The sequence below is a fragment of the Mus caroli genome, unplaced genomic scaffold (assembly GCF_978045245.1).
Source record: "Mus caroli unplaced genomic scaffold, Mus_caroli_1 scaffold_16, whole genome shotgun sequence".
Classification (NCBI taxonomy): Eukaryota; Metazoa; Chordata; class Mammalia; order Rodentia; family Muridae; genus Mus; species Mus caroli.
Window position 1 is genome coordinate 95,243,729 of NW_028227271.1, and position 22,343 is coordinate 95,266,071.

Sequence of the window (22,343 nt, forward strand, 5' to 3'; positions counted from 1 at the left end):
CAGAGAGAGACAACTCTGGAGATAGAAAACTAGGAAAGAAGTCAGAAGCCATAGATAAAATCATCACCAGTAAAATACAAGAGATAGAAGAGAGAATCTCAGGTACAGAAATACCATAGAAAACATTGACACAAAAATCAAAGAAAATGCAAAATGCCAAAAGATACTAACCCAAACCATCCAGGAAATCCAGGACACAATGAGAAGACCAAACCTAAGGACAATAGGTATAGAAGAGAAGGAAGATTTCCAAATTAAAGGCTCAGTAAATATCTTTAACAAAATTATAGAAAATTATAGAAAACTTTCCCAATCTAGAGAAAGAGATGCCCATGAACATAAAAGAAGCCTACAGAACTCCAAATAGTTTGGATCATAAGAGAAATTCCTCCTGTCACATAATAATCAAAACACCAAATGCACACAACAAAGAAAGATTAAAAGCAGTAAGGGAAAAAGGTCAAGTAACATATAAAGGCAGACCTATCAGAATTATACCTGACTTCTCCCCAAGGACTGTGAAAGCAAGAAGATCCAGAGCAGATGTCATGAAGACCTTAAGAGAACACGAATGCCAGTCAAGCTACTATACCCAGCAAAACTCTCAATTACCATAGACGGAAAAAATCAAGGTATTCCATAACAAAATCAAATTTTCACAGTATCTTTCTACAAATCAAGCCCTTCAAAGGATAATAAAGGGAAAACTCCAACAAGAATGGAAACTACACCCTAGAAAAAGCAAGAAAGTAATCTTTCAGCAAAGCTAAAAGAAGATAGCCACATGAACAGAATTCCAACTCTAACAACAAAAATAACAGGAAACTAATGATTTTTCCTTAATATCTCTTAATATCAATTGACTCAATTCCCCAATAAAAAGTCATAGACTAACAGACTGTTTACATAAACAGGACCCAACCTTTTGCTGCTTACAGGAAACCTACCTCAGGGACAAAGACAGACACTACTTCTGAATAAAAGGCTGGAAAGCAATTTTCCAAGCAAATGGTCCAAAGAAACAAGCTGGAGTAGCCATTCTAATAGCGAATAAAATTGACATTCAATCTAAAGTTATCAAAAAAGATAAGGAGGGACACTTCATATTCATTAAAGGTAAAATCTACAAAGATGAACTCTCAATTCTGAATATCTATGCTCGACATGCAAGGGCATCCACATTAATTAAAGTAACTTTACTAATGCTCAAAGAACACATAGCACTGCACACAATAATAGTGGGAGAGTTCAATACCCTGCTCTCATTAATGGAAACAGAAACTAAACAGAGACACAGTGAAACTAACAGAAGTTATGAAACAAATATATTTATCAGATATCTATAGAACATTTTATCCTAAAACAAAAGGATATACCTTCTTCACACCATATCATGGGATCTTCTTCAAAACTGACCATATAATCAGTGACAAAGCATGCCTCAACATGCTTAAACAACATAAAAAAAATTTGAAATAATCCCATGCATCCTATCAGATCACCACAGACTAAGGCTGATCTTCAATAACAACATTAATAATAGAAAGCCCACATATACATGGAAGCTGAGCAACACTCTACTCAGTGATAAGTTGGTCAAGGAAGAAATAAAGAAAGAGATTAAACACTTGCTGTGACTCTAACTAAGCAAGTGGAAGATTTGTACAATAAGAACTTCAAGTCTCTGAAGAAAGAAATTAAAGACGATCTCAGAAGATGGAAAGATCTCCCATGATCATGGATTGGCAGGATTAATATAATAAAAATGACCATCTTCCATCCCATAATCATCCACCAAACACAGACACTATTGCATATGCCAGCAAGATTTTGCTGAAAGGACCCTGATATAGCTGTCTCATGTGAGGATATGCCAGTGCCTGGCAAATACAGAAGTGGATGCTCACAGTCATGTATAGGATGGAACACAGGGCCCCCAATGGAGGAGCTACAAAAAGTACCCAAGGAAACAACAATATGAACTAACCAGTACCCCCTGGAGCTCGTGTCTCTAGCTGCATATGAATCAGAAAATGGCCTGGTCGGCCATCAGTGGAAAGAGAGGCCCATTGATCTTGCAAACTTTATATGCCTCAGTACAGGGGAACGACAGGGCCAAGAAGTGGGAGTGGGTGGGTGGGGGAGTGGGTGGGGGAGCATGTGGGGGACTTTTGGGATAGCATTGGAAATTTAAATGAAATAAATACCCAATTTTTAAAAAGTACCCAAGGAGCTGAAGGGGTCTACAAACCTATAGGTGAAACAACAATATTAACTAACCAGTACCCCCAAAGCTCATGTCTCTAGCTGCATATGTAGCAGAAGAAGGCCTAGTCGGCCATCATTGGGAAGATGCATTGGTCTTGCAAACTTTATATGACCCAGTATAGGGGAACACCAGGGCCAAGAAGTGGGAGTGGGAAGGGGAGCAGGGCAGGGGGAGTGTATAGGGGACTTTTAGGATAGCATTTGAAATGTAAATGAAGAAAATATCTAATAAAAAACTGGGGAAAAATGACCATCTTGCCCAAAGCTATCTAAATATTCAATACAATCCCCATCAAAATTTCAACTCAGTTTTTCATAGATTTAGAAAGATCAATTTAAATTCATCTAGAATAACAAAAGACCCAGGATATTGAAACTATTCTCAACAATAAAAGCACTTCACTAAACGGATCAGGTCCTGGAGGGTTTTTTTTTGGGGGGGAGACTATTAATAGCAATTTCTGTTTCTTTAGGTGATATGGGACTGTTTAGATCATTAACTTGATCCTGATTTAACTTTGTTACCAGATATCGGTCTAGAAAATTGCCCATTTCATCCAGGTTTTCAAGTTTTGTTGAGTAAAGGCTTTTGTAGTAGGATCTGATTTTTTTTAAATTTCCTCAGTTTCTATTCTTTTTTTTTGTTTTGTTTTGTTTTTTGATTTTTAATATTTTTATTACATATTTTCCTCAATTACATTTCCAATGCTATCCCAAAAGTCCCCCATAGCGCCCCCCACTTCCCTACCCACCCATTCCCATTCTTTTGGCCCTGGCATTCCCCTATATTGGGGCATATAAAGTTTGCAAGTCCAATGGGCCTCTCTTTCCATTGATGGCCGACTAGGCCATCTTTCGATACATATGCAGCTAGAGACAAGAGCTCCGGGGTTCTGGTTAGTACATCATGTTGTTCCAACTATAGGGTTGCAGATCCCTTTAGCTCCTTGGGTACTTTCTCTAGCTTCTCCATTGGGAGCCCTGTGATACATCCAATAGCTGACTGTGAACATCCACTCCTGTGTTTGCTAGGCCCCGGCATCGTCTCACAAGAGACAGCTATATTTGGGTCCTTTCAGCAAAATCTTGCTAGTGTATGCAATGGTGTCAGCGTTTAGAAGCTGATTATGGGACGGATCCCTGGATACAGCAGTCTCTAAATGGTCCATCCTTTCATCACAGCTACTAACTTTGTCTCTGTAACTCCTTCCCTGGGTGTTTTGTTCCCAATTCTAAGAAGGTGCACAGTGTCCACACTTTGGTCTTCATTCTTCTTGAGTTTCATGCGTTTAGCAAATTGTATCTTATATCTTGGGTTTCCTAAGTTTTGGGCTAATATCCACTTATCAATGAATATATATTGTGTGAGTTCTTTTGTGATTGTGTTACTTCACTCAAGATGATGCCCTCCAGGTCCATCCATTTGGCTAGGAATTTCATAAATTCATTCTTTTTAATAGCTGAGTAGTACTCCATTGTGTAAATGTACCATAATTTCTGTATCCATTCCTCTGTTGAGGGACATCTGGGTTCTTTCCAGCTTCTGGCTATTATAAATAGGGCTGCTATGAACATAGTGGAGCATGTGTCCTTTTTACCGGTTGGGACATCTTCTGGATATATGCCCAGGAGAGGTATTGCTGGATCCTTCGGTAGTACTATGTCCAATTTTCTGAGGAACCGCCAGACTGATTTCCAGAGTGGTTGTACAAGCTTGCAATCCCACCAACAATGGAGGAGTGTTCCTCTTTCTCCACATCCTCGCCAGCATCTGCTGTCACCTGAATTTTTGATCTTAGCCATTCTGACTGGTGTGAGGTGGAATCTCAGGGTTGTTTTGAGTTGCATTTCCCTGATGATTAAGGATGTTGAACATTTTTTCAGGTGCTTCTCTGCCATTCGGTATTCCTCAGGTGAGAATTCTTTGTTCAGTTCTGAGCCCTATTTTTTAATGGGGTTATTTGACTTTCTGGAGTCCACCTTCTTGAGTTCCTTATATATATTGGATATTAGTCCCTTATCTGATTTAGGATAGGTGAAGATCCTTTCCCAATCTGTTGGTGGTTTTTTTGTCTTATTGATGGTGTCTTTAGCCTTGCAGAAGCTTTGTAGTTTCATGAGGTCCCACTTGTCAATTCTCGATCTTACAGCACAAGCCATTACTGTTCTATTCAGGAATTTTTCCCCTGTGCCCATATCTTCAAGGCTTTTCCCCACTTTCTCCTCTATAAGTTTCAGTGTCTCTGGTTTTATGTGAAGTTCCTTGATCCACTTAGACTTGACCTTAGTACAAGGAGATAGGAATGGATCGATTCGCATTCTTCTACATGTTAACAACCAGTTGTGCCAGCACCATTTGTTGAAAATGCTGTCTTTCTTCCACTGGATGTTTTTAGCTCCCTTGTCGAAGATCAAGTGACCATAGGTGTGTGGGTTCATTTCTGGGTCTTCAATTCTATTCCATTGGTCTATTTGTCTGTCACTATACCAGTACCATGCAGTTTTTATCACAATTGCTCTGTAGTAGAGCTTTAGGTCCGGCATGGTGATTCCACCAGAGGTTCTTTTATCCTTGAGAAGAGTTTTTGCTATCCTAGGTTTTTTGTTATTCCAGATGAATTTGCAGATTGCACTTTCTAATTCGTTGAAGAATTGATTTGGAATTTTGATGGGGATTGCATTGAATCTGTAGATTGCTTTTGGCAAGATAGCCATTTTTACAATGTTGATCCTGCCAATCCATGAGCATGGGAGATCTTTCCATCTTCTGAGATCTTCTATAATTTCTTTCTTCAGAGACTTGAAGTTTTTATTATACAGATCTTTCACTTCCTTAGTTAGAGTCACGCCAAGATATTTTATATTATTTGTGACTATTGAGAAGGGTGTTGTTTCCCTAATTTCTTTCTCAGCCTGTTTATTCTTTGTGTAGAGAAAGGCCATTGATTTGTTTGAGTTAATTTTATATCCAGCTACTTCACCGAAGCTGTTTATCAGGCTTAGGAGTTCTCTGGTGGAATTTTTAGGGTCACTTATATATACTATCATATCATCTGCAAAAAGTGATATTTTGACTTCATCTTTTCCAATTTGTATCCCTTTGATCTCCTTTTGTTGTCGAATTGCTCTGGCTAGGACTTCAAGTACAATGTTGAATAGGTATGGAGAAAGTGGACAGCCTTGTCTAGTCCCTGATTTTAGAGGGATTGCTTCAAGCTTCTCACCATTTACTTTGATGTTGGCTACTGGTTTGCTGTAGATTGCTTTTATCATGTTTAGGTATGGGCCTTGAATTCCTGATCTTTCCAAGACTTTTATCATGAATGGGTGTTGGATCTTGTCAAATGCTTTTTCCGCATCTAAGGAGATGACCATGTGGTTTTTGTCTTTGAGTTTGTTTATATACTGGATTACGTTGATGGATTTCCGTATATTGAACCATCCCTGCATCCCTGGGATGAAACCTACTTGGTCAGGATGGATGATTGTTTTGATGTGTTCTTGGATTCGGTTAGCAAGAACTTTATTGAGGATTTTTTGCATCAATATTCATAAGGGATATTGGTCTGAAGTTTTCTATCTTTGTTGGGTCTTTTTGTGGTTTAGGTATCAGAGTAATTGTGGCTTCATAGAATGAGTTGGGTAGAGTACCTTCTGTTTCTATTTTGTGGAATAGTTTGTGAAGAACTGGGATTAGATCTTCTTTGAAGGTCTGATAGAACTCTGCACTAAACCTATCTGGTCCTGGGCTTTTTTTAGTTGGGAGACTATTAATGACTGCTTCTATTTCTTTGGGGGATATAGGGCTGTTTAGATCATTAACCTGATCTTGATTCAACTTTGGTACCTGGTATCTGTCTAGGAACTTCTCCATTTCATCCAGGTTCTCCACTTTTGTTGAGTATAGCCTTTGGTAGAAGGATCTGATGGTGTTTTGGATGTCTTCAGGATCTGTTGTTATGTCTCCTTTTTCATTTCTGATTTTGTTAATTAGGATGCTTTCCCTGTGCCCTCTAGTGAGTCTGGCTAAGGGTTTATCTATCTTGTTGATTTTCTCAAAGAACCAGCTCCTTGATTGGTTGATTCTTTGAATAGTTCTTCTTGTTTCCACTTGGTTGATTTCGCCCCTGAGTTTGATTATTTCCTGCCGTCTACTCCTCTTGGGTGAATTTGCTTCTTTTTGTTCTAGTGCTTTTAGGTGTGTTGTCAAGCTGCTAATGTGTGCTCTCTCTAGTTTCCTTTTGGAGGCACTCAGAGCTATGAGTTTTCCTCTTAGAAATGCTTTCATTGCGTCCCATAAGTTTGGGTATGTTGTGGCTTCATTTTCATTGAACTCTAAAAAGTCCTTAATTTCTTTCTTTATTCCTTCCTTGACCAAGGTATCATTGAGAAGAGTGTTGTTCAGTTTCCACGTGAAGGTTGGCTTTCTATTATTTATTTTGTTATTGAAGATCAGCCTTAGTCCATGGTGATCTGATAGGATGCATGGGACAATTTCAATATTTTTATATCTGTTGAGGCCTGTTTTGTGACCAATTATGTGGTCAATTTTGGAGAAGGTACCATGAGGTGCTGAGAAGAAGGTATATCCTTTTGTTTTAGGATAGAATGTTCTGTAGATATCTGCCAGATCCATTTGATTCATAATTTCTCTTAGTTTCTCTGTGTCCCTGTTTAGTTTCTGTTTCCATGATCTGTCCATTGGTGAAAGTGGTGTGTTGAAGTCTCCCACTATTATTGTATGAGGTGCAATGTGTGCTTTGAGATTTACTAAAGTTTCTTTAATGAATGTGGCTGCCTTTGTATTTCGAGCATAGATATTCAGGATTGATAGTTCCTCTTGGAGGATTTTACCTTTGATGAGTATGAAGTGTCCCTCCCTGTCTTTTTTAATGACTTTGGGTTGGAAGTCAATCTTATCAGATATTATAATGGCTACTCCAGCTTGTTTCTTCCTACCATTTGCTTGGAAAATTGTTTTCCAGCCTTTCATTCTGAGGTAGTGTCTATCTTTTTCTCTGAGATGAGTTTCCTGTAAGCAGCAAAATGTTGGGTCTTGTTTGTGTAGCCAGTTTGTTAGTCTATGTCTTTTTATCGGGGAGTTGAGTCCATTGATATTAAGAGATATTAAGGAAAAGTAATTGTTGTTTCCTGTTATTTTTGTTGTTAAAGTTGGCATTCTGTTCTTGTGGCTGTCTTCTTTTAGGTTTGTTGAGGGATTACCTTCTTGTTGTTTCTAGGGCGTGGTTCCTGTCCTTGTATTGGTTTTTTTTTGTTTTTGTTATTATCCTTTGAAGGGCTGGATTCGTGGAGAGATAATGTGTGAATTTGGTTTTGTCGTGGAATACTTTGGTTTCTCCATCTATGTTAATTGAGAGTTTGGCTGGGTATAGTAGCCTGGGCTGGAATTTGTGTTCTTTTAGTGTCTGTATAACATCCGTCCAGGATCTTCTGGCTTTCATAGTCTCTGGTGAAAAATCTGGTGTAATTCTGATAGGCTTGCCTTTATATGTTACTTGGCCTTTTTCTCTTACTGCTTTTAGTATTCTATCTTTATTTAGAGCATTTGTTGTTCTGATTATTATGTGTCGGGAGGTATTTCTTTTCTGGTCCAGTCTATTTGGAGTTCTGTAGGCTTCTTGTATGTTCATGGGCATCTCTTTCTTTAGATTTGGGAAGTTTTCTTCTATAATTTTGTTGAAGATGTTTGCTGGTCCTTTGAGTTGAAAATCTTCATTCTCATCCACTCCTATTATCCGTAGGTTTGGTCTTCTCATTGTGTCCTGTATTTCTTGGATGTTTTGAGTTAGGATCTTTTTGCATTTTACATTTTCCTTGATTGTTGTGCCGATGTTCTCTATGGAATCTTCTGCACCTGAGATTCTCTCTTCCATCTCTTGTATTCTGTTGCTGATGCTCGTATCTATGGTTCCAGATTTCTTTCCTAGGGTTTCTATCTCCAGTGTTGCCTCATTTTGGGTTTTCTTTATTGTGTCTACTTCCCTTTTTAGGTCTAGTATGGTTTTGTTCATTTCCATCATCTGTTTGGATGTGTTTTCCTGTTTTTCATTAAGGACTTCTACCTGTTTGATTAGGTTATCCTGTTTTTCTTTAAGGATTTGTAACTCTTTTTTGTTTGTTTGTTTGTTTTGTTTTTTTTTGTTTGTTTGTTTGTTTTGTTTTTTCGAGACAGGGTTTCTCTGTGTAGCCCTGGCTGTCCTGGAACTCACTTTGTAGACCAGGCTGGCCTCGAACTCAGAAATCCGCCTGCCTCTGCCTCCCGAGTGCTGGGATTAAAGGCGTGCGCCACCACGCCCGGCTGGATTTGTAACTCTTTAGCAGTGTTCTCCTGCAATTCTTTAAGGGATTTTTGTGCTTCCTCTTTACTGTCTTCTACCTGTTTATCAGTGTTCCTTTGTATTTCTTTAAGTGTGTTATTAAAGTCCTTCTTGAAGTCCTCTACCATCATCAGGAGATATGCTTTTAGATCCGTGTCTAGCTTTTCCGGTGTGTTGGGGTGCCCTGGACTGGGCGAAGTGGGAGTGCTGGGTTCTGATGATGGTGAGTGGTCTTGGTTTCTGTTAGTAAGATTCTTACGTTTACCTTTCGCCATCTGGTAATCTCTGGGGTTAGTTGTTGTCGTTGTCACTGTTTAAAGATTGGAGCAGAAGCTGTGTTCCACTCACCAGCAGTCTCAAAATCCTGTGGCGGGGGTCGTGGGTAGCTGGCAGTACCCTGGTGCTGGTCCAGCCGGAAGAGGCCTGTGGTCCTACTCAGGCCGGTTTTCTGCTTCCCTAACTAATGCAGTCTCAGGTCCCGCGCGCAATTGGATTGGAGCAGAAGCTGTGTTCCACTCTCCAGAAGTCTTAAGATCCTATGGCAGGTGTTGTGGGTAGCTGGCGAGTGTCAGCCGACCCTGCGCCCTAGCTACCCCGGTGCTTTTCTGACCGGAAGAGGCTTGTGGCCCTACTGAGGGCGGATATTTGCCTCCCCAACCAAAGCAGTCTCAGGTCCCGCGTGATTGGACTGGAGCAGAAGCTGTGTTCCACTCACCAGCAGTCTCAAAATCCTGTGGAGGGGGTCGTGGGTAGCTGGTGGGTGTCAGCCGACCCTGTGCTCTAGCTACCCGGGTGCTGATCCGGCCGGATGAGGCCTGTGGCCCTACTCTTCGTTTGCTTTTTAATTGATATTCATTTATATTAGTGGTTGGTTTGTTTATTTGTTGTTTTCTGATAGAGTCATGTTCTAACTTTTGATTGACTTTCAATTTACAAACCTACCTTTTGAAACTGCCAAGGAATTGGATTACAAGTATGTGATAACACAAACAGGTTTTATCACTGTTTGTCTTTCTTTCTTTCTGTTTGTTTGTTTGTTTGTTTGTTTGTTTGAGAAAATACAAAGGTTCTACTCACAGTCAAGATGTTAATCCAAAAGAAACATGAAAGGAAGAAAGAAAGAAAGAAAGAAAGAAAGAAAGAAAGAAAGAAAGAAAGAAAGGAAGGAAGGAAGGAAGGAAGGAAGGAAGGAAGGAAGGAAGGAAGGAAGGAAGGAAGGAAGGAAGGAAGGAGAGAAAGTCTGCTATGCCCCAACTGGCCAGTCTGGCTCTCCCCTTATTACTCATTCACAATGAACACTATGAGTTCCCTTTGAGGTTTCACTTCTGACAATTTCAAGCTATATCTCTCATCTTTTTTTTTTAATTATGTATTTTCCTCATTTACATTTCCAATGCTATCCCAAAAGTCTCCCATACCCTCCCCCCAACTCCCCTACCCACCCACTCCCACTTTTTGGCCCTGGTGTTCCCATGTACTGGGGCATATAAAGTTTGCAAGTCCAATGGGCGTCTCTTTCCAGTGATGGCCGACTAGGCCATCTTTTGATACATATGCAGCTAGAGTCAAGAGCTCCGGGGTACTGGATAGTTCATAATGTTGTTCCACCTATAGGGTTATATCTCTCATCTTAAAGAAGAAAAAAAAAACTCAATTCATCCTCTCTTGCTATTGATGAGAATTTCAAATCAAAATAAGTAGGCCTGTACCAGAATCATCAAATGATCCTAACGAGAGAGTTTCAATAATTTGTGTTTGAAGACTGACTATAGGTTTGGAACATCCATTCATTGTTCATTGTTCATGCGACACAGTCCCACACTAACTTGGTGTCTCAGACTCAGTCATAATTGGAGATTCCAGAACCAACTGTGGCTGACTCACCTCAGTGAATGCCTCTTATCTGCACATCTGTCAGGAAGTGCTCATATAAAGTATTAGAATGGATCCCATACACAACACAATGTACATGTGAATAAATCCAACAGGATGCTTATGCCCACACAACACAGACATCAATCACCCAGAATCCTGGAAAATGCCCTTTCTATCCCTGTTGATTACACATCTGCAGATTTTTTAATGCTATTAAAATGTACCATGGGGAAAAAAACACTCAAAATTTCCATGAGTGTGGCCATTCTTTTTAATGATATTGGTTGGGTCTCTCTGGGGAAAGTTGTAAATATAAGAAAATTTTAAATACACCCACTATTTGGCAAGGGAAATGAAGCAATAACCAAAAAGAGATTAGGAAAGATGTGGAGAACAGCTAAACAAAGCTAAAGACTATACAGGAGACTTATGGAAATCCACTAGTTTAGAAGGTTATTTTAAAAGAAGAAAAGAAAATCTCAAAGGGCCACTGAGATGGCTCAGGAGATTAAGGTACTCACTTCCAAGGCTGGTGGCCTGAGTTTGATCCCTGGGATTCAGATACTGGAAACTCCTGCAGGCTGTCCCTTGATCTCCACACATAAGCATGCACACACACATACACACAGTCAGTAAAGAAGTTTACTGTCAAAACCATTCATAAAACATGTTTTAAATTGTTTAAATAGAGATGTCATGTATACTTAGATAATGCTGATCTCAGAAGTCAAGAGCAATCAAACAAAAAGACCCTGTGCTAGTGTGGGACACATTCCTAGGAGTTGTTGATCTGGAGGCCAATGAAGCCCTCAAGAAAGCATAGGCTGCTGCCATTGCTCTTGATTGCCCAGCAGAACTAGATCACATAGCTGAGGTCACCACAGACTTTGGTTACAAAGGCAGAGCAAACTCAAACTGGAACTGAACATGGAGCTTCCTCCCTTCTGACTGAAAGGTGCTACACAGGACACTAGGGGGCAAAATTCATCAAAGGATTTACATAAATGATGAGCCTCCCATGTTATAATAGTGACCTACAGGGAAAACATGCCCAGTGTTATGAAGGTGATCTCTACCTTCTGACTAGATTTAAAGCCTGTTGTACAGTGGGGAAAAAGTACCAAGCACTGTAAATTTCTTCAAACATCCATGGCTTAGGGAGGCCATATTTTGATATAGAAGAAATTACTATTTTCTTTAACTAAATGGGTATGTTTTTCAAACCACCTTATAGATATTTATGTTTATACCTGAGTATTTTAAGTATCGCTCTTAGCCTTCATTAGAGAATTTCTTTGTGCAGCCAACTGCAGTAAATGCAAAAAACCATGTCTGCTCAATGTGCTGAGAACATTGAGTGCTCAGCAATATCTACATCACTCTCTCCAGGTCTCAGGAAACATAGCACAGAAGAGATGAGAATCAGATAAAAGCTGGATAGAGGGAAGGGGGGGTCACAAAACATTATCTTCTGAACCTGCAATGGCTGTGACCTCACTACAGCTGTGATTGCCTACACTGGACCTGACTTCCAGACAGGATAAAAAATGACTAATGCAACTCTGCCCTCCTTGGGAAACTACTGCGGACGGTCCATGGATGCTGAGGGGGGCAGTTATTGTCATCAGTGGTTTGACCACTAGTGAGCTTCCTAAACTCCAATGGATAGTCCTAGTCACATGCTTGTGCAACTGGTTACTTTAGTTAAATACAGTTGTTCTCTCTCTCTCTCTCTCTCTCTCTCTCTCTCTCTCTCTCTCTCTCTCTCTCTCTCTCTCTCTCACACACACACACACACACACACACACACACACACACACACCACATAAATACAGGCTTGGGAGAGAATTGCAAAAAAGAAGAGATATAGACAAGAGGTCGAGAGGTTAGAGGAGTAAGTGCAGTGGTGTGACAAGAATGTATTATTCGTTTGAATGAAATTGTATATAAAGACCTTCAGGCACTGCACACCTAGCTATCAACCTAGAGTAATAGAGTTTTTAGACAGAGGTATGTGAATGTGTGTGTGTGTGTGTGTGCATTTCTGTGTGTGTGTGTGAGTGTGTGTGTATACAAAATATTCACAACGGGTTACCTTTTAACCACAGAAAAGCCAGAAGATACAAACTAACATAGTAATATTTTATATTGACCACCAAAGCCTCCTAGGAAGTAAGATGGCCAAGAAAAAACATCGTGAAGAGCTAGGGAGGAGAAATCTTCTGTGATGATAAAACTCCACAGTGTTCAGATATTTAAACACTGATATCCATAAACAGCTGATTGTTTTAGTTATGATGAATTTGTCAATAGTAACCCAGTAAATTACTTTTCAAAATGAAATGTGAACAAAAGGGAAAAATAGATAGATCTGCTTTGCATGTTAAATGACTAAAAATCTAAACTAGAAACACTGTCTGTGTAAAATGTTCTTCACACATTGTTCATTAGGAGGCACAAGATACTTGATAACCATTGGAGTTAGTTTTCAGAATCCAGGTCATGAAGGAAGTATTCAAATCCACTCAGGCATTCATTCTGAATGAGAAGATTAAATTCAGATTTTAGGAAGGACAAGACAGCTGGAAGGAATTTACAGGCGAAGCCAGCAAGGACAGAGTGGTATATGAGAGAGTAGAGTGCTCTGTGAGAGAAAGTCTGGAACTGAGATTTCCTACAAACAGGTCAATCCAAACTAGCCAATCCCTCCTCCTTTCAGCAGTGTGCTACAGAAACAGTCAAGTGGAATGATATCCAGAGGGTACAAATGACCCCTCTCTATGCCCTTATCCCTGATTCAATTATTGATATTTTCAACACAGAAGAGAGTCAGTTGGCTGAAGACACTTCACATGGTAATTGTGACTTCTCTCTCTCTCTCTCTCTCTCTCTCTCTCTCTCTCTCTCTCTCTCTGTTTCTCTCTGTCTCTCTGTGTCTGTCTCTATCTGTCTCTGTCTCTCTGTGTCTGTGTGTGTGTGTGTGTGTGTGTGTGTGTGTGTGTGTGTGTGTTTCCCTGTATCTATGAATTCTTATATTTAAGGATAAACGCATATTTTAATTTCCTTAGACCCACTAGTAGTGAATTGACTTCACCTTACATAGTGACTTTAGTGAACTAAAGTGAACTGTGCTGTTAGGGAAAGGAAGACCTGCATTCTAATCTGGAAAATGAACTCTGAATGCGGGACTTCATCACATTTATCTATCTGTCTTTTGTTTGTTTGTTTGTTTTTGTTTCTGTTTTACCTAATCTTCACTACAAATAAGAATCAGCCTGCTAGAAGGGATAAAGGTTGCCTGGTAATGAAGAACAATTATAAAAACATGTCCTGGCCTGAATATTTATATCAAATCACTAAGGATCAGTGGTGTTATTGCATTCATCCACCAAAACAAGAGCATATTCTTAAGATGTATGCTTGATAGGAAGTGAGACATACACATATTGATACGTTGCTAAGTTGTTAAAGTTTTTGCTAGTGTATACAAAGTCTTAACACTGGATGCTGAGAATCGAGTTTTTTGGCACATACTTATAATCCGAGAACTCAGGAAGTGGAAGAAGAAAGACAAGAAAAATAAGTATTATTTACTATAAAGCAATTTTGAAGCCATCCTGGGACACATGAGACCCTTTCTCAAATCAAATAGATAGTTAGGTAGATAGGTGGATTAATAGATAGATAGATAGATAGATAGATAGATAGATAGATAGATAGATTCATTTAAAATGAGTCAAAGTATGCTTGTTATGGGAAGAAAAGAACTATAACTTCCAACCATTAAATCCTCCTTCCTAGCACTACTCCATTACTCGCAATTATGTATAAACCCTAAAAACCTTTAATCCTTCAAAATACATCATATAGACCTTGGGGGCAAATTGGCAGGCAGTCCCAAGTTCCCCCAGAGGACTCTCAACACGATCTCAGGATCACTGGTAAGTGGAACACAACCTCGGTTCCATTCCAATCATGCCAGGCCTGAGCCAGTAGCAAGGAAGCAGAAAACCTGAGTGACCAGGGCCACAAGTCTCTTCCAGGAGGAGCCAGCTCTGCATCACCTTGGGCGTGAATTGGCAGACGGTCCCACAGACCCCAGAGGATCTTAGGATCACTGGTGAGTGGAACACAACATCTGTTCCAAACCAATTATGATGGACCTTTGACAGCAGGAGCAAGGATAAGGGAGCCCTACCTGACCAGAGGCTCAGGTTCCTTCTAATTGGTACTGGATGTAGATTGCATTGAATCTCTAGATTGCTTTTGGCAATATAGCTGTTTTTACAATGTTGATCCTGCCAATCCATGAGCATGGGAGATCTTTCCATCTTCTGAGATCTTCTTTAATTTCTTTCTTCAGAGACTTGAAGTTCTTGTCATACAGATCTTTCACTTCCTTAGTTAGAGTCATGCCAAGGTATTTTATCTTATTTGTGACTATTGAGAAGGGTGTTGTTTCCCTAATTTCTTTCTCATCCTGTTTAACCTTGGTGTAGAGAAAGGCCACTGATTTGTTTGAGTTAATTTTATATCCAGCTACTGCACTGATTCCACCTCACACCAGTCAGAAGGGGTATGATAAAAATTCATGTGACAGCAGATGCTGGCAAGGATGTGGAGAAAGAAGAACACTCTTCCATTGCTGGTGGGATTGCAAGCTGGTACAACCACTCTGGAAGTCAGTTTGGCAGTTCCTCAGAAAATTGGACATAGTGCTACTGTAAGATCCAGCAATACCTCTCCTGGGTATATACCCAAATGATCCAACTTGTAATAAGGACACATGCTCTGCTATGTTCATAGCAGCCTTATTTATAATAGCCAGAAGCTGGAAAGAACCCAGATGTCCCTCAACAAAAGAATGAATACAGAAAATGTGGTACATTTACACAATGAATTACTACTCAGCTATTAAAAAGAATGAATTCATGAAATTCTTAGGCAAATGGATGTATCAAAAGGATATCATCCTGAGTGAGGTAACCCAATCACAAAAGAACACATATGATATGCACTCACTGATAAGTGGATATTAGCCCAGAAATTTAGAATACCCAAGATACAATTTGCAAAAAACATGAAACTCAAGAAGAAGAGAGACCAAAGTGTGGATACTTCCTTCCTTCTTAGAATGGGGAACAAAATACCCATGGAAGGAGTTACAGAGACAAAGTTCAGAGCAGAGACTGAAGGAATGACCATACAGAGACTGCCCCACTTGGAGATCCACCCCATAAACAACCACCAAACCAAGACACTAGGAGATGCCAACTAGAAACTGCTGACAGGAGCAGATATAGCTGTCTCATGGGAGACTCTGCCAGTGCCTGGCAAATACAGAAGTGGATTCTCACAGTCATCCATTGGATGGAGCACAAGGTCCCCAATGAAGGAGCCAGAGATATACCCAGGGAGCTGAATGGGACTGAAGCCCCATAGAAGGAACATCAATATGAACTAACCAGTACCCTCAGAGCTCCTTGGAACTATACCACAAATCAAAGAAAACACATGGTGGAACTTTTGGTTCTTGCTATATTTGTAGCACAAGATGGCTTAGTTGGTCATGAATGGGAGGAGAGGCCCTTGGTCCTGTGAAGCCTCTATGCCCCAATATAGGGGAATGTCAGGACCAGGAATGGGAGTGGGTGGGTTAGAGAGCAGGAGGAGTGGGGAGGGGATAGGAGATTTTTCAGAGAGGAAATTAGGAAAGGGGATAAAATTTGAAATGTAAATAAAGAAAATATCTAATTAAAAAAAACTATTTTATCTTAAATAATGTCCCTAAAAAAATACATCATATACTTTTTCAGGTTGAATAATCACAGAATGAAAGTGACCAAAACAGCTATTAATGCTTAAATGGTTTAATGCAGAGCTTCAATTTAAGGTGAGGAGAAATAATCTTATAATGTTATTTCTTCATTCATAAATGCACTCAAAATCTACTAAAAAATAAGAAGAAAGAATAACTCATAATTGCATCTAAAGTGTCCAGAGCTGATGGATATTGAACGGACCTGAGTTGGGTGTGGTTGGTGACTCATGCCTCTAATCCCTAAAGTTGAGATGCTAAGATAAGAGCACTCCCCTAAATTTGAGAACAACCCTGGCCATATAGCTGAGCTCCATGAAAGCCTGGACCTATCTCAGAAAAATTAAGAAACATAAAAGAAAAATGAAAGAAAAGAACACAAGAATGGAAGCAAAAAGGATGTCATTGTGGGGAGCAAGAGAAACAAAAGAGAAAGAAGAAATGAAAGACAAGATACTTTAGGACAGCAACACTCAAACCTAACACTGAAGAGTGCCAGGTCTACAAATGTGGAGAATTTTGGTGGACTAGTTTGTGCATAGCTTATTACAGGAGCAGAGCCTATAGACTTGAGCAATATATCAAACATTGTGGAAACAAGCAAAACGGGCTGACCATGCATCTATGAAGTCAGAATGTCAAGACAAATTAAAAGTATAGGAAGATATCCAGTGAACAAGGAAGTGACATTTACTAAGCTTCTGTGACTTAATCTATCAGCAGGGATGAATGATCTTCAGTTTGGTTCTGAGTCTCTGTATTTACTAAATTAAATAGGAACTTCTGACATCACTGTACAGAGTTTTTGGGGAGTTACTCATTTTTAATAACCTGAGGTCATCTCAATCATGCATACTAAACATTGGACTCTAATATGAAGGTCACTAGAAAATATTTCGTAAAAGGCAGGTCTCATTGAAAAATAGAAACTGATTTATGTGCTAATGAACATAGAGATCTTTATGTAATTAGAGTCCTAAATATGGTAGAATACGCATTACTTTCAGACACACTTGACATAAAGATTTCTCACAATGATCAATAATAATGTGTAGTGTTGACTATGAGCAACCCTCAAGTAATGAGATGTCTAATCTATTTTTGTTGCCATAACAAAAATATCTGACATTTGTTAATTTATATTTTGAAATTTTTTATTGAGATGGCTCAGCAGTTCAAAGTGTGTACTACTCTTGCAGAGAACTCATATTCAGTTCCCAACAACCACACCATGCAGGTAAAAACTACCTGTTAACTCCAGGTCTGAATGATGCAACCATGTCTTTTGGCCTCCTTGGATACTTGCACTCACAGGCAAAAACTCACATACCATCACATCCAAATATACATAAATTAAAAATAAAAATAAAAAATATCTGAAAAGTTATTTTGCTCACAGTTCTAAAGATTGACAACCCAAGATTGGGCAGAGTCACCTGAACAGCCTTTAATGGGCTCTCACTGCATCACAACACACAAGTGTCATGTGTGGGTACAAAGGTCATAAGACCAAAGAGAATAAGGGGCCAGGGAAGGACAGGTTCATTCTTTCATAAACACCTACACAACTGAGAGCTAATCCACCCCTGGAAGACAATGTAACTCATTTCCAAGTGTTTATCTTCATAGGACAGTCAGATTGTACTAGACCTACCTTTTATAGATCAATAATTATTCAACACCATTAAGTTAAAAACCCTGATTCTAGCACATTAAGGCTTGGGGCACATACTGTAACCAGAATCAACCTATACTCAGAAGTAAGTAAATTACAGAAGTATATCATATGTGGCCAAGACTACATCGTCTAATGAGATCCATAAAACTTACACACACACAAACACACATTCGCACACCACAACTTAACTCTCAACAAGGCCAAATACAGAAATTTTGTCAAACAGTTCTATAAAAAAAATCATCATTTGTTATTTAAGTAATTTATTGTAATAATTGATTTAAAAGATACCTGGGATATCACCACCTTCGTAAAGAAGTTTGATTACATTGTGGCCACCTCCGTGCAGAATTTGCGACACACGGTTCATCAGTATATAATGGCTGGCACCTAGAAACAATACATAAGGTTTATTTTTTGTGGAGATTAAGGAAAATGGTTCTGATTACCATAGATAGCTGACATAAAGAAATCCAAAACTAAGTGTCAAAGCACAGAATGTCTCAGGATGCCTCAATGGAAACCAGCTCTTCTATGCCCTCTATTACATTGTAGGTAACACCCAAAACAGGACCCAGAACTTTGGCCAATAGTGATCTTTCAACAAAGATGTGAGGGTCATGCCTGGAGAAATGGCTCAGCAGTTAAGAGTGCTTGCTTTTCTCACAGAGGATTTGGCTTCAGTTCTCAGAAGTCAGTCATGTGATGGCTCACAATCATATGAAACTCTAGTTCCAGGAGGTCCAACCCTTTCTTCTAACCTTCGAAGGTTTTCCATGTGCATAATACACTAACATACATGCAGGCAAAACACACATATGTAAAATGAAAATAAATAAAATCCCTTTTTAAATTTAGACATTCTTCATCATATGGTGAAATTCCCCTATACTCTCCCCCCACCCTGCTCCCCTATCCACCCACTCCCATTTCTTGGCCCTGGTGTTCCCCTGTACTGGGGCATATAAAGTTTGCAAGACCAAGGCCCCTCTCTTCCCAGTGATGGCCGACTAGGCCATCTTCTGCTACATATGCAGCTAGAGACATGAGCTCTGGGGGCACTGGTTAATTCATATTGTTGTTCCACCTATAGGGTTGCAGACCCCTTCAGCTCCTTGGGTACTTTCTCTAGCATCTCCATTGGGGCTCTGTGTCCCATCCAATAAATGACTGTGAGCATCTACTTCTGTGTTTGCCAGGCACTGGCATAGCCTCACGAGAGACAGCTATATCAGGGTCTTTTCAGCAAAATCTTGCTGGCGTATGCAATAGTGTCTGCATTTGGTTTCTGATTATGGAATGGATCCACCGGTAGGGCAGTCTCTGGGTGGTCCATCCTTTCCTCTCAGCTCCAAACTTTGTCTCTGTAACTCCTTCCATGTGTATTTTGTTCCTAATTCTACGAAGGGGCAAAGTATCCACCCATTGGTCTTCCTTCTTCTTGAGTTTCATGTGTTTTGAAAATTGTATCTTGAGTGAGGTAACCCAATCACAAAAGAACTCACATGATATGCACTTGCTGATAAGTGGATATTAGCCAAGAAACTTAGAATACCCCCCCAAAAATAGTATTTTAAAAAGCAGATAGAATGTAGCATCGGAATTGCTAACACTAATATATAAGACCCCAATCTAAAACTACTCCATAAGAAGTTTTTATGCAACATTAGAAAGGTGAGTTTTACTCCTGCAAGAGGCAGCCTTGCAGGACCCTTGTGTGCCTCTAACATGAGCAGAGTAGAAGGCTCAAGCCCACGACTCTAGTCTGTGTTTCGCCACTGCTGAGATCCTCAGGCTCCATCCCTGAAAGTGCACTGAGGGTGGCACCCTGCCATTTGAGAGCAGCTAAGAACAAACATCCCTTTATACAGGCACACTTTTAACTTTTGCATTCTATTATCCTAGACAAACAAAAAGTAAGTAACACGTGAGCCATAAAATACAGAATCATAACACCTATCCATCTACAATATTGTTAAGAAAGCAGGAAAAGCACACAAGGGCCCACAGAACCCTTGAGAAGATGCCCACCCATTCTCTCAGTTTTACCTTGGTAGAAAATATTCCTAATTTTCACCCCTTAGAAACATAAGATAAGTCCCTGAATATTTTGCCCCTACCACTGAGAATGTTCTAGAATGCTAGGGTTTTATGACTCAGGTAAATCTTTGACACCAGTTCTGTATAATGATTATTTTTGCAGAACTTAAAAGAAAACTTCTGCTTTCCATAAAATCATCATCTAGCTGAGGTAGTTAGAAATAGTGAAGAGGGACCAGTGGAGGCTAACTTACCCATTCATTGTTAAATCCAGAATGTCTATAGCTTTGCCATAAAATAACAGATAATTTGGCTTTTGGGTAATATCTATTATAAGTGAGTTATGATCACAGGTTAGAAATTAAGAGTTTGTTGTTCTTTGCAGATCTTTGAAGGTTAATTTTGCTTAAATTCTTACCTGCCACGATGCGATAACCCTTTCATCACGTCTGCCACGCTATTATGTCTGTGTTCTTTCTTGCCCTAATTCTTCAGTCATATTCTATTCAACTATAAATGCAAACAAGTTGACCATTTGAAAAAGAATGTTTTCACAAAGCCTATATACAGCCTTCATGTGACCTGTTATCTGTTGTCACTAATGTGTATTTCTCCTAGCTAACCCAGTCTTTTATCAGTGATCCATGTACATGAACCTGCTGTTATCATGAGCTCCAGACCAAACCATGGAGCCAGGATGTTTGTGGTGTTAAGGGTAATGGATCAGGTCCTGGAATAAGATAATGTCCTGGTGACATTCAAACTTTGAGGCCTGAGTGCTTATAAGAAGGAGAACATCTTTTAAAAACCAAAAAGTTTATGAATGTTAGCCTACCCAGAAAAAAATCAGGAAATGTTCACTGCTCCCTTTGTGGGATAAATAGGCTGAACACTGACTGCTCTGCCTCCCATCCACTCACAACTAAAACCCCAGTAGAGAAGCCTTTCTTACAAACCCCCCTCTGCATTCCTCCTTCTGTTTCCACATCACATTGTATCACCATCTACTGTTGCTCTCTCCCTTGGGTAGAGTCCTCTCTAAGCACAACTTTGCACACACTCCATACCCCTACCCCAGGTGTGGTCTACACCTAGGTAGAAAAACCTCATGCATGGTCAACTATGTGTCATTTTTGTGAAACATGTTAACCCAGGCATTATAGTCTCACAAGACTCTACATTCCCAACAAGAACTTACTCAGTGTAGATATAGTCAGGATTTTTGCAGCTTCCAAGAGAATAACCTCAAGGAAAAAGAAGCTCATGAGAAGCCAATGCCGATGTGCTGCCATCTGTAGAATATGTGGAGCCCTGACACAGGTTGCACACCTAGAGAGCTGTGCCCCACTAAGGGACCCTGTAAGCCTCTGTCACAAGCACTGTCTGTTGCCTCAGATGGACTAAAGGCAGAAGATATTTTGTGTTCTTTTTCCAAATGCCCTTTTGCCCTTGGCCTTTTCTCTGCTAATCTCTTTTCAACTGATGTTGCATCATCCTCCTTAACTAGAGTTAAAAGAAAAACAAATGGAGAATTAATACATAACTTGTCTTTTTGTTTTGTTTTGTTTTTGTTTTTCAAGACAGGGGTTCTCTATATAACCCTGGCTCTCCTGGAACTCACTTTGTAGACCAGGCTGGCCTCGACTCAGAAATCCGCCTGCCTGTGCCTCGAGAGTGCTGGGATTAAAGAGGTTTGCCACCACACCCGGGTATAACTTGTCTTATAGCCACAATATTTCTTTGCTGCCACAATATATCTCTAAAGTGGGAATGTAGGGACCTTGGAAAATCCTGTCAATGAGAGTATCTTAAAGTGGAATATACCATAAATATTTTTAAAGCCTAGTCATAAGCTCACAAGATGCTACTTCCTCTGACACTACTCTATCTATTTTCTACTGTCATTTCTGGAACTATTACCCTGGGTACCGGTTTTAAAATCTCCAGTGACATCAATCATAAACATATCATCCAGAAAAGCAGTCAAGATTATTGCTTGACATCTCTCACTACTCTCAGATGCATGAAAACGTGCTAGTTGCCTGTGTAACTGAAAGACAGAAAAAGGAAAAGGAAAAAAAAAGAGCTAAACCTCTAGTTCTGAATAAACAGCATAAAACAGAACAGAACTATTCCACAATCCTTCCAAGAGCAAACTCAGAACAGAGTCCAAATCTGTTTAGTTGTAAATCAACAATGGAGGAAGGAGCACTCTGCCCCGAGCAGTCATCTTCACACTCCAGTGTAAAACCAAACTGCTTTAGCTAAGTTTCTCAGTGCAAAGTTTCCAGCTCCAAAGCACAAAGAGAATCTGATTCTCCTGAGG

The 22,343-nt window shown here is 39.7% G+C and overlaps 1 protein-coding gene across 2 annotated transcripts in view; it reads right to left on the bottom strand.

The window, feature by feature from the left end:
• LOC110288904 (UDP-glycosyltransferase 3A2) overlaps positions 1-21,437 on the bottom strand; it is a 71,943-nt gene extending 50,506 nt beyond the window's left edge. For both annotated transcript variants that reach the window (XM_085831433.1, XM_085831431.1), the window contains exons 1-2: positions 21,216-21,437; positions 18,269-18,367 (exon numbers count right to left, since the gene is read on the bottom strand). In XM_085831433.1, coding sequence (XP_085687559.1) covers positions 18,269-18,367; positions 21,216-21,309 — 193 coding nt within the window. In that variant the 5' untranslated portion in view covers positions 21,310-21,437. The remainder of the gene's footprint in view (positions 1-18,268; positions 18,368-21,215) is intronic.
• Positions 21,438-22,343: the final 906 nt, after the last annotated feature.